This window comes from Vombatus ursinus, unplaced genomic scaffold, assembly GCF_900497805.2.
Source record: "Vombatus ursinus unplaced genomic scaffold, bare-nosed wombat genome assembly UNPS02014818.1, whole genome shotgun sequence".
Lineage (NCBI taxonomy): Eukaryota > Metazoa > Chordata > Mammalia > Diprotodontia > Vombatidae > Vombatus > Vombatus ursinus.
Genome location: NW_020954596.1, coordinates 7528768 through 7546739, shown reverse-complemented (window position 1 = coordinate 7546739; position 17972 = coordinate 7528768). Strand labels below are relative to the sequence as shown.

General features: G+C 37.6%; 1 protein-coding gene across 2 annotated transcripts in view; it reads left to right on the top strand.

The window, feature by feature from the left end:
- Positions 1 to 17972, top strand: part of LETM1 (leucine zipper and EF-hand containing transmembrane protein 1) — an 80485-nt gene that overhangs the window by 41932 nt on the left and 20581 nt on the right. Inside the window, exons 4-9 of one of the 2 annotated variants that reach the window (XM_027836274.1) lie at positions 1356 to 1499; positions 1943 to 2080; positions 4972 to 5175; positions 9544 to 9663; positions 12796 to 12927; positions 15201 to 15389. In XM_027836274.1, coding sequence (XP_027692075.1) covers positions 1356 to 1499; positions 1943 to 2080; positions 4972 to 5175; positions 9544 to 9663; positions 12796 to 12927; positions 15201 to 15389 — 927 coding nt within the window. The remainder of the gene's footprint in view (positions 1 to 1355; positions 1500 to 1942; positions 2081 to 4971; positions 5176 to 9543; positions 9664 to 12795; positions 12928 to 15200; positions 15390 to 17972) is intronic. The other variant, XM_027836275.1, reaches the window with a different exon arrangement.

Here is a 17972-nt window from a genome sequence, read left to right as displayed (position 1 = left end):
CCTGCATTTCAGAGAAGTTTGAGTCTCATTAATCTTTCTTCTTGGCTTAGAATTTTCTTCTTTAAATGTTTCATAACTTATCTGCAGAAACTGAAAATGTTTATCTCTCAAGGATTCCCTTTGAGCAGAGAATTCTTTTGTTGTTCACTTGAGATATAGTAGAAACACAAATCAAGATCTTTTAAGGTTGGTGCAACAAGAAATTCATTCTCTGATAGTTCAAATGGTGTAGGAGAAAGAAAGATATGCACTGTGTAATATTAGTAGCAACCTCTGGAAGCATGACTTTGTTACATGGCAGATGGATGGTAAAACTCACTCTAGTCATCACCCACATTCAACAAGTTTCCAGCACCAGTTGAGTTTTTGAAAAAAGAGTGTTTTATAATCTATATCATATTGTACAGTTTTAGGTGTTGGGTAATTGTCTTTAAGGCCTATTTTGTAGATTTCTTTGTGTAAATTCTAGTATTGCTTGCTCCTTCTTTGATAAGCTCAACGTTCTTGGTTTTCTTTCTTTTTTTCTTTTTCTTTTTCTTTTCTTCTTCTTCTTCTTCTTCTTCTGCTTCTTCTTCTTCTTCTTTTTTTAGATATTTGGGGATAAATGACTTGCCAGGGGTCACACAGCTAGTAAGTATCCGAGGCTGAATTTGAACTCAGGTCTTTCTGACTGCAGGGCCTGTTTATCTATCCACTGAACCACCTAGCTGCCCCAGTGTTCTTGGTTTTCAAAAACTCTTGAGAGGGGGATGAATTAGCCTTATCTAGATCTTCAAGATTGTTACCTTATTGGTGAGTCCTGTGTTGCTGGTGTAAGATGTCCCTTCCTAGCCTCACTTCTACTATGGACATGACTTAGATCTCTATCACCTGGGCAGCCATGACTATTCACCTCACCTGGACTGAGCTCATCTGGGCTTGGAACCCTTTTCTTCTCTGCTTCCTCCTCTTCTTTGGTTCCTTGCCTAAGATAGGAAGGCTGAGCTGCCTTCCTTAGATAATCTGTAAAAGGTTAACTTTCTATGCTTTAAAACACCTATAATACAGAGCCATATTATTGTTCTATTGATGAATATATATTAGAGTTCTCATACTATGTGAATTAACATGCCTTTAAAAAAGAGAAGAAATTGTATGTGGTTTAATTTACATTACATCAAAATTTGTAGAATGTATATCAAAACTCATTCAGAATCTTAGATTTTAAAGGAACTCAAGATAGAACTAGGTGCATTATAAGGAAGAGTGACTCTTCCTTATAATGTAGTTGTCACTGATTCTTATGTAGGAAAAACATTCTTCCTTTGTAAAAATAATTCTTTTCAGTTACCTTCTAATATTTTTCTTTTCCCCAGTTTCTACGGATATGTGCTGATCTCTTTCGCCTGGTCCCTTTCCTGGTCTTTATTGTGGTCCCATTCATGGAGTTCCTACTTCCGATTGCTGTTAAGCTCTTCCCAAATATGTTACCATCAACATTTGAGACACAGTCCATAAAGGTAACCATAAATATGGGTCAAAATGAGCTAGCTTATGAATGATTTTTAAAATTGCTTAAAACACCTTTGCAATTCACTGGCCAAATTTCAGATGTTAACCATAGCTGTCAATTTGGAAACTTTATGTTAACTTAATATTGCAGTGCTTTAATTTTCAGCATACTTAGAGATTTCCTGATTGTGCTATTCTATTTTAAGTGAAATAATAGGGAAGCCATTTTGTTGTTTTGGAGCCAGCCATAACGAAATGGTCCATGTCTGCCAACGAGATGGCAGCTCCCCTGTTTCTGTAGATTCCTAATGGCCATTCTCTAGTGAAAAGACATTGATGTGATAGTTACTCTTGAGTGAGATACAGCAGAGCAAGTTTTCAGAATTAATATGTATTTCTGAGATAGGCCATTGTGAGCCAAAACTTCCTTTTCCGCCCCCCCCCTTTATAGGAAGAGAGATTGAAGAAAGAATTGAGAGTAAAACTTGAAGTGGCTAAATTTCTTCAAGACACAATTGAGGAAATGGCCTTAAAAAACAACGCTGCTAAAGGAAATGCTACAGAAGACTTTTCAAAATTTTTTCAAAAGGTAAATATGGTCTCCCAAGTGTTTAACTTGTTTTGTTTTAGAATATTTATCTGACTTTATGTATTTGAAGCTATTTATATATGGAACTTAAACCAGTTGTGAATTTTCATAATGTTATCTGAAATCTGTCTTTCTTACTTGCTTCCTTTCTTTTTTGCTTTAGACATTCATTTTAAGGAAAATTTTACAATGAAATTTTATTACTGTTAAATCTGAAAACTTAAGTAAGCCTTGATGGAAGGGCATTAGACTGACTTGGGTTGTAACCTTAGTCCTGCTGTAGTATAGTCATGGGACCATGAACAAGTCATCTTTCCTTTCTGTGACCTTCAGTTTCCTCATTTGTAAACTAGAGGTAATAATCCTGTTTTGTACTTATGTTTATACATAAATACAATTTACTCATAAAAAATACAAAGTCCCCACAGTTTTTTCAGTCCAGTGTTTTCACACAGTTAATTCAGCACTCGGCTAAGCTCCAATCTGTACTTAACAGTTGTTATTATAGTCAGGACTACAAGAAGGCCCGGTACAATCGATGATAGTAATTATGTCCACTCATTTTGTCACGCACATTTCCGAGGCCTCCTTAAGCGTAGTGAAGAAGAGTGACAGACTTATCTGAGAGAGAGAGTAGCAAAGCTGGGACCACACCTTGTGCTCCTCCTGCGATAGCCCCACATGTGCCTGTGCTTTTTTATTCTCTCCCACAAAGCTTCAAACCAAGAACTGTTGCCTTCTTGCCAAAAGTGGAATGGTCGCAAGGGTTAAGCAGACAGAAGCTTTGATTGGAGTTAATGCAAGGATGGAGCTGTACTGTATTTTGTTCTATTTGAGGGGAGCTGAGAAGATTTACAGGTAGTAGCCTCATTTTGATCTAGTATGAGATTCCTTTTGAAATAGGCAAGTAAGAGTTTAGTCTGTTTTTTAGAGATAAAAATTAGAGAAGTTTAGAGTTGGAAGGGATCATCTGTTCTCCTCACTTTGAAGAAAAGGAAACAAGCCCAGAGAAGTGACTTGAACAAGAGCAGGTGCCATACATTTTAGAAAGATTTCTGTCAGAAGAGTAAAAATAATTGTAAATAATAACCTTTAAAAGGGTAAAACTTCATTTCATTTGGAAATTGCACTTTTATTTAACAGTTGTTTTTCTGTTGATAACTGTACAAATAAAGTGGTATTTTACATATTACTAAAATCTGCCCATGTTTGCTCATCTCAAATCAGCAAAAATTGGACCTGTGCTAACATTTCTGCTTTTAAAACAATATTTGACTAAGAGAATTCATTATTACTTGCTATTAATCTATCAAAATTATATTTGTTAATCTGGACAAAGTAAAATATTGTTTTTATACTCATTCAACTGCTGCTAAGGCTTGATTTTTGAAACGCATTTGATGATTTTCTCATAAATTCAAAATTCACAGTCATCAAGTTAAATTTTGAGTATCCATCATTTCTTGTTGTCCTGGATTTCAGTACCAGTTAACTGAAATGCAACTGAGAAATCACAAAAGAGAGAAAGGTCTTTTAATTCATAAGGAGTCTTATAAATTGAGAGGGCTTTCACCTCTGTGAGAAGTTCTATCTTCAACCATATGTGTGTTGATATTTGGGAGGATTAAATTGAACTCCTTTTGGTCCCAGAGGGCAGAAGTTAAGGGATAATGGGTAGAAATTACAGGGAGGTAAATTTCAGCTCAGTAGATGAAAGGACCTTATAGTACATGGACTTGTCCCCAAGTAGAATGGGTGACTTCGGGAAGATAATAATGAAGGAACTAGCTGCAGCTATTGGAATGTGGTAGAGTGGATTCCCTGCTGCTTCCTGCCAGTACTAAGGCTATCTGTTCGGTGAGTAGTGGGCATGAGAGGACTCAGTTAACATTTCAGTTTGTTTTGTCAGAGCATTTTACCAAATGTAGGAAGAAGCCAAGTGGAGAGGACTTTGAAATTCCTTGTGTCTGGACTCATTTGTGCAGTCCTTGTAATTGTCAGGGTTTTGAATCCCTGTGATTAAGTTTCATTTTGCTAGGCCTTTGGTTTCATGCAAAAGCACGAAGTACAGTGGCTTCAGTTACCTGTATTGCTGTCTGACGGCTCAAACTCCATTTATTATATGTAATTTTAGCTTCAGTAGTTAGGACTATAAAGATTCCCTTGAAAAAAATTGTTTCTAGACTGTCCTTAATACAAAAGATGGTTTCTTATATTTTACATGATCAGCTTTGGTTCTCAAGCCTCTCTCTCCCATCCAAGAACATCCTCATAAACTTAGAATAAACAGGTATATAAAATTATGAATACCCAGTACATTTACATTCATTGATACATTGGTAGATTTGCTTTAGAAATGTTTGCCTGGAGTTTTGATGACAGGTAATCAACTTAGAATTCATAAAAAAAAAAATAGGTCTTTTAAAGATAGGTGCTTTCTAAATTGAGAGGGTTCATATTTCTAAAAGGTATTCTCTTCAAATATTTGAAGGACAGTTTTATGGAAGAATGATTTGGCTCTTATTTTGGTCCCAGAGGACAGCAGTAGGAGTAATGGGAGGAAGTTACAGAGAGATTCATTTTGGTCCAGTATGAGAAATAAATAACATTTAGGTCAGTTAAAAATGGAATAGGTCGGGGGGTGAGATGCAGTAAAGTTGGTTCCCATTCAGGTCTTGGTTGGATAAGATGAAGCCTTTCTAGCTCAGAGATGCTTTGACCAGTCTGGGAAACCTGTGACAGGACCCCAGTGCAGGACCTGGGCGCTCTGTTCCATGGGGCTTCAGATCTTAGACATGATGGGGAGATGGGGTTCCTGAATGTGACTGGAGGCTTGTTGCTGATTTACATGTGGCCCAGTGGAGACCCTTTGTCTCCTGTTTGGCTTGCAGATACGAGAGACCGGAGAGAGGCCCACCAATGAGGAGATCTTGCGTTTCTCCAAACTGTTTGAGGATGAGCTGACTCTGGACAACCTGACCAGACCACAGCTTGTGGCCCTCTGCAAACTGTTGGAGCTGCAGTCTATTGGGACAAATAACTTTTTGCGCTTTCAGTTGATCATGAGACTGCGGTCAATGAAAGCAGATGACAAGGTAGGTGGATAGGAGAACTGAGTAGGCCGATAGAAAACTGGCAGGGGCACTGTCTGATGTTTGCAAGGACCTTTTTGGTAGCAGAGTCTTTGCTTAGGATTCTTGTGCTTCTCTGCTGATTTATAAAGGGGGAGGGAGGGAGTTCTGGGGGTGTGAATTTTCTTCCTTTTCAAGGAAGAAAGTTTAACTGAAACATACAGGGTGTTCCAAAAGTTTTTGTGCAATTTTAAGCTTTAATAACTTCATGAGCAGAACCAGGAGAACATTGTACACAGTAACAGCAACATTGTGTGAGGATCAAAACTTTGATAGACCTAGCTCTTCTCAGCAGTACAATGATCTAAGACCGTTCCACGGGACTCATGATGGAAAATGTTATCCACATGCAGAGAAAGAACGATGGAGTCTGAATACAGATTGAAGCATACTGTTTTCTCTCTCTTTTTTTCCTTTCTCGTGGTTTATCCCTTTGTTCTGATTCTTCTTTCACAACATGAATAATGTAGAAATACGTTTAATATGATTGTACATGTATAGCCTCTATCAGATTGCATGCAGTCTTGGAGAATGGAAAAGGGAAGGAGGAGGAAAAAATTTGGAACTCAAAATCTTATAAAAGTGAATGTTGAAAACTAAAAATAAATTAAAAAAGAAGAAAAAAAAACTTTAATAACTGCAAAAGTAGTAAATAATACAGCATTACCCAAAAATCCTTTTAAAGTTTAATTATTCATATTTGTTTTACATTTATTAATTTTGTGAATTCTCACTGACAAATTTTTAATTTTAATAAGACAACATACTTTATCATTACATGTTCCATGTGTGAGTGTCTGGATGACACTTTCTCAGACCAGTGGATTGTTTGAGGAAGTTCGCTTGCTTGGCCACCTCAGTCACCTGATATATCTCTTTTAGGCTTTTTCTTACGGGGTTACATCAGAACTGACATGTATGCATCAAAGCTACATTCTGTGGGTTACATTAAGGCCAGAATTACAGATGCAATTCTTTTATGCACTGAGCAGCAGCTCCTGAAGATTTTTTACAAAGTTCTGAAATTGAATAGAGTGATGTATAGCACAAGATGGTGGGGATTTTGAATTTTAGTAAGACGTGTCGGTAGTTAACAATTTTAATAATTAGCTTTTCAAATGTTTTTTGTAAATTTGTAGCATTTATACTTCTGAAGTTATTTAAGACCGCAATTAGACTTTTGGGACAACCTATATTTTGGTTTTGGGATCTACCAGGAGTATCTTTTCTCTAATTTTCATGTGATAGCCTGTGGATTAAACTGACATGTTTAGAAATGAGAATGACTGTGTGACCCTGGGCAAGTCACTTAACCCCAATTGCCTTAAAAAAAAAAAAAAGAAATGAGAATGAGCTTCGATTAAGCTGCTCCTGTGTCACTCAGATTGTTGTAAAAGGCTTAGTACTGAAATAGCCAGTCATCTGCAGGTCAGAAGCAGAAGACACTGGCATAACCTTTTGCAGAACTGCTGTGGCATCTGCTTGTTATTTATGCCAAACCCTGGCTCACCCAAATACTGGTCATTTTCTGTTCTGTCTGCCTCAGTATGGGCTTCATTGTTTCTCGAGTATAGTTAGAATATCTTGAGTTTTCAAAATCTTAAAATCTTTGTTTTGGAAACAGGGCACCCAAAAAGGAGTCACGAGGAAAGGTATTTTTTATGACCAATTAGGAAAATAGCCAGTTTCTCCTATTGTTTCCATATTAACATTTCTCTATAGCAGAAATTCTTAACCCGAGGCCATTGAACTTGTTTTTTTTTTTAATATCTTGCTAACTGTAATTCAATAAAATGGGTTTCCTTTGTAATCTTCTGTATCTTATTTTATGCTTTTTCCACCATTACTCTGAGAAGTAGTAGATTCTGAGCCTGGGCTCTGATCCTCCCTTTGTCCTGTGATTGGGCAAGTCCTTTCACCTCTCCTAGCCTTCTGATCATTTCCAGATGATATCTAAGGACCGTTCTACCCAAGGTCTTGTGACTCTTGCTTAAAATGCTGGAGCACGGCCTGTTGGACACCCGGTACATTTCATTTAAACTTCCTTCCTTGAAATTCAGAAAATGAACATCCGTAGAGCCCGCTCCCATTTTATAAATAAGTAGTTAGAGTTCCTGGAGAAGTGCTAGAATTCTAAGTAAAAATACTACTACCAAAAAGGTTATGATTTCCCAGTAGTTTGGTTATGTCACAGGATTGAGAAGACTTGTTTCATTAGATTCTTCGAGCTTTCCTAAAGCACAAAAATTGTGGAAGACTAGAAGGCCGCCCTTAGGATTGGGGAGGCTTATTCAGATCTGCTTCTAGGGTTTGTACCCGTTGTGGCTGACTGTGGGCAAAGCATCCAAGCTACTTTAACTTCCAGGTCCTCATTTGTAAAACAGGGGTAATGATACTTATATTTCCTACCTTACAGGAAAGACTGTGAAGTGCTTTACACAGTGAATTGCACTATATAAATGTCTGTCATCATAGTTGTTGAATTCATAATTGTGTAATTATGGGGACTTGATCTAGATCAGAGATGTCAAACAGAATGTAATTAGGAAGTACTTAAAAAATAAATAGAAATACAATGGAACATAATGTTAACATGTGTTTTTCTAAAGGTCAGTATGTTGCCCACAGAGTTGTCATGTATTGTTTAGCGGTCCCAATTTCTATTTGAGTTTGACCTTGTTCTACATTGTTTTTGTAGCTTTACTCACTATTTTTATTTATTTGCTATTGTGAAAGGAAGACCCTTCCCCTGCTATCTTTCTCCATGTCTGTCATGTCATAGAGACAAGCCAGGGTACTTCCAGGGCAATGCAAGCTCTAGCAGGTCCTACCAAGGTGAAAGGCTTTGAGGATGGGCTTTGTCCACATGCTTGTGGGCACACACACATGCATCCGCACATAACTTTTTGACTGTAAAGTGAGTCTAAAAGTGAAATTTTCCATGGATTTTTTTTTTAATTAATTTATTTTTAGTTTTCAACATTCACTTCTGTAAGCTTTTGAGTTTTAAATTTTCTCCCCTCCCTTCTCACCTCCCTGCCCAGGATGGCATGCAATCTGATATGGGCTCTACATATCCATGTAGATTTTATTCAAATCTTTTTTCTAAACATCAGACATAGTAGTATTTTGGCATGATAGCAGCCCCTAGTGGCTATTATCTAAATAAAAGTAAATAAGAAAGCTTAGAACTCTTGGCCACTGATGCTTTTTTGTCCTTGGTGCTTTATTCTAATAGGCTCTATATAAAACAGAACATTATATGTACTTCCTGCCCCATGGGCTGCTAGTAAAGCTAATATTTGCTTCCATTTATATAGTGCTTTACAATGTTTTCTTACAACAACTCTGTGATAATATGTGATTTGAGGAAGAAAGTGAGCCTTCTGAGAAGTGATTTGTCTTTAGCCAGCCTCCTAGTAAGTGGTACGTTTAGAATATGAACCCTGCTCTTTAAGTAGCTTTTTCTTCCACATCGAGATGCCCAAATAAACTGATAGGAGGCAAACGTGGGTAAGAAGCAAGTCCAGAAATGGGCAACATAGAGTCAGAGAGTTTCAGGGCTCTTGGCAGTTTAGCCTGGTAGACAGGTGTCAGAAATCATTGTCTGTTTTGATTGCTTTGTCCTTTGCCACAGTTCTTCATGTTCCACCTTGCTTCTGTTTTCTCTATTTTATTTTATTAAGTTAAGAGGCCGTAGGAATCTACTAGTAGGAAAAGTCAATGCTTCCCTATAAACAGGTTCCTCTGAAAATTAGTCAAAAGAGAGTTCAGAGGAAATGAAAAGTAGAGTATTTTAGGTCCACTTCTGGAATTTTAAGCTTTTCCTTTCAGGCCTGTGCATTGATATCATACTCATTTTTCAAGATCTTTACTCATATCTCAAGTTCATGGGCTTGTGACTTTGGCTTCTGCACTGTCCTTGTCTTCTTACTTTTCTGGTAATTTCTCTTTACCAGCCAGCTTCCCTCATTCCTTATGTCTCCTATACATCATACATTTTCCCGTCACCTTTCTCAGTGATCAGGCCTGGGCCCTGTTAACATATATGTGTGTTATTCCCTTATTTTACCTATTCCCCACCTCTCCTGGAAGTTCTTGAAACTTTAAGCAAACATGTAAAAAATTGTAACTAAGACATGTTTTAACCTAGAACCATGTTTTGCTGCTGCCTCGTAAAAGATTAGACAAACCTTGATTAGAGAAAAATAGTTTATAAGCTAGAGCTTACTAATCAGTTGTGTTAATCATAGCTGGCTTCATCAAACCTTTAGTGATTTTAAAAAAACCTACCACATTTTTGAGATTATTGTATTTCATTTTATTTTACAGCTTATTGCTGAGGAAGGAGTAGATACTCTGAATGTCAAAGAATTACAAGCCGCTTGTCGGGCACGAGGCATGAGGGCTTTGGGAGTCACCGAAGAACGTCTCAGGGAACAGCTTAAACAGGTAATAACAGGCATTAGTTTATAGTTTGTACAGAATGAGGAATTGCTAACTTTTATGCAAATTAAATTGTGGATGTACTAGTTAATATGTGGGCTGTCCTTGAGAGCCACAAAGTGACCGAAAAACCAATAATTGCATTTTGACTTGATAACTAATCCCAGCCTTGTGAATCAGTTGTGCCTGGTACAGAATGGATTGGGATAATTACTGTTTTGAGATGCTCATTTGAAATGGATCCTTTTAGATGCATTTTTGTTGTCCATTTTAGCATTTCTCAAACTAATTTCAGAACTCATGAAGTCACTGGTCCTCAGGATTCTGAGGGCATACAGTAGCTTTGAGATAAAGTGGGGAATAAAGGAAAATTTAGAGTGTAAAAGAAGAGACAATTTTTATACTGAAAAAGTTCACTTGTGACAAGTATTTGTGTTATATATTTTAAAAACTCTTTTTTAAAAATGTTGCTAGTGTTTACATTTTCCCCTGAAACTTCTTTTGATTGTCATCAGGTGGCTTACTCAGGGTTCCTTGGAATACAGTTTCAGAAATTCTGGTCTGCTTTTTTAGGCCAGAAGAAACATAAATGAACCACAGTAGATCATTTCTGAACCTCAAAGCCTTACTATCTGACAGCATTGCTAATAAGGAAAATGAAGTTGGTTTCACCTTGAACCTTCTAGATGAATACTAATAAGCAGAAGCAGAGTATCTTTATATTCCACAGATACTGTAATTAGCTCCTAAGTAATCTAGAATTGATCTTATTTTTTCTTGGAAAGGAGTGAGGTAATCTTTTGACTTAGTCAGGCTAGGAATTTTCTCCCTATTCTAGAGGTGCAGAAAGAGACATTTTTTCTGTGGGCTCACTTGAAGGTAGTGGTGTGTGTGACTCTTGACATGTTGGTCCTTCCTTGAGTGATTCTGTGCTCTGAGTCCTGTGATGTGCCCACCTTCCAGCCGCCTTCAGCTCCTGGCCTGATCTGGTTTGTGTCGTGCCCTGACTCCTCCCTCGACTGTCTGCCTCATGTGCAGAAGCCTTGTAATGTGCCATGGATAGCTATCCCTGCATGACTAATTTTTCCACTCATCTGTTTATAATTTCTTATGCCATTTCTCACATGCAAGTCATTGTTCATAAATATGGTATAGGCAGCCTTCTACCACATGTCTCTCCATTGCCTTTTTTCATGATCTATAATTTATGTTCTTTGGAGATTATTGTATTTCATTATTTGTAGCCATGCAGCATTACCAACGAAATAGTGATGGATTTTTGTGTCAGGCTTAGAATCATTTAAAGTATAGCACATTTCCAAATTTAACTTAGTCTACTACTCCTGTTCCAGACAAAACTCAGTTTTCCTTACTCTCTCAAACTTGAGGACTTACTCTCTCAAGCTTGAGGACTTTGCCTCACACTTTATTGAGAAATAAAGGCTATTTACCCTGACCTCTTTCTTTTCTCTATCTCTTCATCTCAGAATGCCTTGACATTATCCTTGATTCTTTCTTCCTTTATCCCAGTCTTTGCTAATGAGGTGGCCCTTCTCCTTCCCTAGGCTAACCAATCTACATGTGTAATTCATTTCCCATCTTTTCTAGCAGATTCCCTTCTCAGTCACCACCTTCCCCTTTCCCCTCCCTGGTAATCTCTCCATCCTTCCTTATCTGTTCCTGCCCTGCTGCTTTCAAATATGCCCAGATCTCCTTCACTCTTAAAAAAAAAAAAATCTTCATTAGATCCATCCATCTCCTCAAGCTATCATCTCTGAGATCTTGAAAATCACTTCTTTGCTACTTTCAAAATCCTGACATCTCCAGCATGGCTTTCCTTTGTGTATATGTGATTTGGTATTGCCATGTTTCCTGACTTCATGTACTATTGGTAGTATTAAGAATCTATTCATATGTACACATATGTATTTGTGTATTGTTCTTGCCCAGACTTGTGATCTCATCAGTATAGGGAGTTCCCTTATGAGGAAATACCATCTGTCAATACAGATCTGCAACTGCCATGCGAATTTAATCTTAGAGAGCTGCTTAGGGCAGCAGGAGATGATGACTTGCTCAGTCAGTGTGTGTAAGAGGTGTACGTCTTGACTTCCAGGTTGACTTTTTGTCCCTTCTGTACTCCTTTGCCTCTTGTGAATGTGGATATGTATGTGTGTGTGTGTGTGTGTGTGTGTGTGTGTGTGTGTGTGTGTCTGCCTACACAGATACTGATGAATGGGATCAGGTAATGCCATCTTATAGGTGATAATGCAAAAACTCAAAGAGGTTGTCCCAAGGCTGATAAAGGGTAAATATTGCATCTGGACTCAGGCTTTCTGATTTCAAATCTAATGTTCTTTTCCTCTCAGCTGTCATGGGATTTCTGGCTTCTAGACTGCTTCTTCTCATTGGCAGCTCTTAGTCTAGGAGCAGAAAACCCAGACCCACTCTAGGTCAGAGTCTTTACTGTAGGGCTTCAGAAAAATGTATAGTAGCCTCTTAGAAAAAGCTTGGGGGTCTTCCCTTCTCAAGGATCTGGAGCACGGAAGGTGGTATGATACTTTTCTGGTCCTCTACAGTAATCAGATCTCATCTAAAATATTATGCCCATTTCTGGATCCATGTTTAAGAAGAAACATTGATAACTACAGTTTGTCTAGAATAGAGTGATGAGAATAGCATAAGAGGAGACAACTTGAAATTATGTCATAAAACCTGTTGAAGAAATTTGGGACTGCTTCATCTGCAAAGAGAAGACTTGTGGAAGGAGGACATTTCAAGTATTTGGTGTATTTAGGGATAGAAGGGCCTTAGAGATCATTTAGTCTAACACCCTCATTTTACAGAAGAGAAAACATGATCCATAGAGGCTTAAGTGTTTTGCCTTATATAGATAGTAATTAATGGATTTGAATCAAGGTTCTCTGATGCCAAAATCCAGCGTCCTGTCCCGTACGCTACACTGCCTCTTCAAAGTATCTGAGAGATCTGTAAAAAATAAAAAGAAATACTTTTGAGAGTTATTTTACTGATCCTGAATCTAATAGGCCCTTACTAGACTGTCTTTGTGTATTATGCTTAAGAGTAATTTCAAAAACAAAATATTTCATAAGATCTGTGATCTCTTTTGAATTATAGTGGTTAGACCTACATCTGAACCAGGAAATCCCTACTTCATTACTTCTCCTATCCAGAGCTATGTATCTGCCTGAAACCCTGTCACCAGCTGATCAGCTCAAAACAACCTTACAGACCCTTCCGGAGAGTGCAGTGAGTATGACATAACTAATGCAGTTTTTCTTTTAATGCAGGGGATACATTTTGATCTTAGTCTTTTTTCTGAATCTGTAAATACAAATTTCCACAAATTGTTGCATCATTATGATGTCATCTTTTAGATAGCCATTCTGATACAAATAATAACTTGCTCCTTAACAGCACTCTGTCATTGTCAACAGCAGTAGGCATTTATTGGGCATCGATTCTGGGAAGGTTACTAGGCCAAAGGAAACAGAAAGGTCTAAACCAAGCCCTGCTGCTAGGGGCTTGCTACGTAGTTGATAATATAATCCTACTAGAGAGAAATATTTGATGATATTGCAAGATAGAATATCTGAAATGAATGGTACCAGCAGCAAAGAGCTCTCTTGGAGTACTGTGATCAAATGATGAAGGACCATTTAAGAAAGGGGTACCTGGGCTAGGCTTTGGGCAGGACTTTGATTAGGCGAAACATTAGGGGAGTCAATTCTCATAATGTTACTATTTCTGTAACATTTCAGAATTTACAAAATGCTCTCCTCATGATAGCCATGTAAAGGAGGTGAGTGCAACTATTGTATCCCCATTTTACATGGAGAAAACAGATACAGAAGTGTTATAATTTGCCTCAGGCACCTTTGGTAAGTGTTGGGGCTCAGGGCTTGAACTCTGGTCTTCAGCCTCCAGAACTGGTTGGTACTTTTCCCATTGCATCAGACAGGGTGAACAGATTTTGGAGTGTTACAGATGAAGATGGGAAAGGATATCTACCACTGTAGAGATGAGGAGAGTGACCTAATAGTAAGCTTTTGTGACCTCTATTTTGAAGACCATCATATGGCCATGAGAACGGGAAAAAAATGGGACACCTCTTTCAGAGTGAAACATTGGTAAAATATAAATGCCATTCATTCACTGGCCAGCTAAATTGTTCCTTCTTTAATTGGACTAAATCTCAGGTTGGTAAACCCAATCTCACATATTTGGAACATCTTGAACAATTAGTAACATAGGTGTAGTTATTTGCATTCCACTATGGCCATTGCCTCTACTGTGTTGCTGTGTAATCCTGGGCAAGATCTGTAGAACTTAGTCATTTGTTGATGGTAAAAAAAAAAAAAAATGGGATGTCATGGTTGACCTCAAAAATTTGGTTCTGTGAATCCTGGCATGTTCCTGTACTAGTTTGCTGGAGTAGGCCTTGTGTGGGGGGTGTCATCTCCCTGTTCGTCATTTTTGTCTGGTTTTTCCAATACCAATGCCATTCTTTCTGGCAGAGAAGACAGAAGCCAAATCAGATTTAAGCAGCTCAGCCTTCTGTCTCTTGTCAGTGGTGAACCTGGCTACCACAAAGGTCCTGTCCCTTCTTTGTTACTGTAGTTCCTCAAAATAGCTTAAAAAAACTTAACACCTCCATCTCTAGTCCCTAAAATCAATCAATTTTGTCACCTTTAGCTTCCTTTGACAGCCTCCTCTTGTTCTGAGCCTTAACACACCTACAGGCCTCAGCTTTGGTCTTACATTTATCCCCAGTTACCTGGCCTGGCTTCTCTCTCCAGTACATTTCTTTTTATAATTCAAGGTGGTTGGTTATGTGTATCTATTTGATCCCTTTTCGTAAATCTCATTTTTTCCTCCTTGTTAGAATTGTTTTCCTTTATGTTTTCAGAATTTTGTTTTTGGTAGTTCTATTCCTCTTGAGCTGACTCTTGTAGAATTTTAGTCCATTAGATTCTGTCTGTCTTCTAAACTTTTGAAAAATCTTTCCCTAAGATCTTTGGTGCTTTTCAGAGTGTCCCCAGAATTCTCTTTTCTAACACAAACTCTTGAAGGGATTAGGTTCCCTCCCTGCCCCTCCCCCTGCCTAGGGTCCTAACATTTCAACTTCCCAAATCTCCTTGTTAATGAGAATCAGATACAGAATAGAATTTTTCCTTGTTGATTCTTCTAAACATGGGCATCATTGTCAGACACTCATCTGCTCCTGTGCAATCCATGTGTACAGAAATAATATTAAATGCTCTATGATATTGCCTTGCAAGTTTTTGACTCTTTAGAATTCCCATTTCTAGACTTTGACATTTTCTTTGCATAGCTACAGGAGGGAAGAAAATGTAGGGATGTTTAAAAATCATCCTGTGGTGTTGGACAGGGGGATTGGTATCTCACTTAAAAATGGTTTCCCCAGTTGTAATGGTTACAAATAGTCTTTTTAGACTATTCAGAAGTGCTACTGTAGGACCACCTGTAGGACATAGATTATAGTGTTTTTTCTTTTACAGGCCAAAGAAGCCAAAGTCAAAGTTGCTGAGGTTGAAGGTGAGAAAGTAGACAATAAAGCTAAGCTGGAAGCCACTCTGATGGAAGAAGAAGCCATTAGACAAGAAAATAAAGAGAAGGAGGAGCAGGAAAGGTTGACTGAAGCTGCTGAGAAGGCCAGAGAAGTGCTCCAGGAGGAAGCAGCTGGAAAGGTGGTTTTTGTATTTGAAAGTAAAATGGTGGTGGGCATGCTTCCTTGGGTTTTTAGATCCTTAACTTGTGTGTGTTTACTTAATCTAGTGATTTTTTGCTTTAAATGATGATGTTTTCTTGTATATTTGGAGGCTATGAATAGGAATGGTGGTATTTTGGGGCAAACTGAAAAGAGATTTTCAACTATTTTTAAAAGTTCCATGGTTTTCCTTTCTGACCCCTTAAACCTTCCCCCAAAATTTGTTCTCAAAGGTACTTTGTTTTTACTTTATCTTAATTTTTGTCCCTCATTGTGACCATCAGATTCCTCGACCACTGGCTTTTCTTCTTTATCATTGTCTTCATTGTGGCTTCATTTGTCTCCATATACAACCATGACCTCACAAACTAATTATTCACTGGTCCCACCACTTTAGTAGAATCCCTCAACTTATTCCCATCCCCCTAATCCTAATCTCTGAATAGTTCTTATCATCTCCTTCCTCCATTGCTAGTTAAGAGCTGCTGAGCATTACTGGAGGAAGTCAGGAAAAAGAACTTTATCACCTCCTACATAATATCCACTACATATTGACAATGCATAACCTTACCTTGGTCCCCAGTGTCATTTAGTAATATAACAGTTCTTTTACTGTTTTCTCATTGCCCATAATAGCTGTTGTAAACCTTTTTCTCATTACTGAATCTAGTTTCACCTCACCTGTCACATAGCCACTAATCTAGTCCAGGGATTAGTAAACATTTCTGTAAAGAGCCAGGTAATAAATATTTCAAGCTTTGTGGACCAAGGTGCAAAATCAAGGGTAATATGTAGGTATTTGTATAACAAGAAAGAAAACAAATTTCCATAAATTTTTTATTGGGGAAATAAAAAAATATAATAATACAAATTGAGTGTGTGTGTATACATACATACATATATACATGCATGCATACATACATATATACACAAGTCTATTAATGAGAAGAATGTGGTTCTTTTGGGGGGGATAAGATTTAGCTTGATTGAGAGTCAAAGTTAGTTTTCCTTATCCAAATTGATTGCAAATGTTCATCTGTTAATACTGATTTTTAATGAGATTTTTCATATTTCATCCTTGGAAATCTCTTTTCACAAAGATAGGTAATGCCAAAATAATACTAGTCCATGAACATGATTTTAATTGAACATATTCATTGCTTAGAAGGCATTTACAGAATCCTATTCGATTCTTCTTTGGATGTTTGCTTTTTGACTTGTCATTGCATTATAGATTAATCATTTTCATTTGAAGGTTAAGTGAAAAATCCTCAGTTGCACAGTTAGATGGACCTTGAAATATGAAAATTACTTTTGTACTTGGACTGAGGTTCAAAAAACATCGCTAGAATTGTAGTTTGGGCTCGGAAAAGAAATCCATTGTGGATTTGTGTGGGAATAGAGCTCTCACTTCTTGTTTTGACTTTTGACAGCACAGAAAGTGTATAAAGCAGCTTGACATTACTTGTGATTCAAACAGTGTTAGCTGTCATTGACTTAACTTTATTGCAGTGTAAGTTTTGCATGTAAGTGCTGTTTTGTTATTTTAGACTGCATTCATTAAGAAACACCATTAAGTCTGCTGCAAAAGTTAATTTCCAAAGCCATTCAGTGTTCAATATTAGAGGTTCAATATTAGGTTTCCTTTCATTCAGAAAAATTTCAGTCTCAGCCCTGAACTCAGAAAATCATAGTAAAACTTTTATTCCTCTGCTTTTCTTGTTTTGACATGATGGTTAAGCACTGGTAATTAAAAAAAGTAAGATGTCACAGTACTGTGGACCTGCAAATACTGTCGAGTTCTAAGTGCATCACTATGATTGGTATTGCATGAGTAGTGGGGTAAAGTGATGAGAATATCACATAGGGTCTCCATCCTAACTCAGCTCTGCCTTTGTAACACAAAAGCAGCTGTAGACAGTAAGAAAACAAATGAGTATGGCTGTGTTCCAATAAAGCTCTATTTTAAAATGTAAAAGCCATTCTTTGCTCACAGGCTGTACAAAAACAGACGTTGCACCAGATTTGGCCTGTGGGTTGTAGTTTGCTGACTCCAATCTCATCTTTTAACTTTGCCAAGAAGATGGAAGTCAAAGGATATTAACATTCTCAGTTCCCCACTTTTTCATCCTTCAAACACCAACATCATCATCTGTTTTCTCCGCCTTCCCTCCAGTCACAGACAAGGAACATCCTTACCCCTCAGTAAAGCTAATCTCTTTCCCTGTATCCTTAATCTCATTCCTTATTGCCTCTTCTATAATTTTGTTCCAGTAATCATCCTCCTTTTGTATATCTTCAATTTTAAGCTTCTTCCCTTCTTACCATGCATACATGTGCAGATTTTTTCAATTTAGAACAATTGTCCTTTGACCTTGCTGTCCCATATAGCTACTGTTTCATCTTTTCTTCCTTTCACTGCCAAACTTCTAAAAAGGTCTCCTGTATCTCTTAACTCCTCTCCTTCGATAACTTCTCTCTTTTCTCTTACGATCTGGCTTATGTTCCTACTACTGTCTTGGAGCTACCCTTGAAAAGAGGAGCAAAGCCTCCAAATCACCAA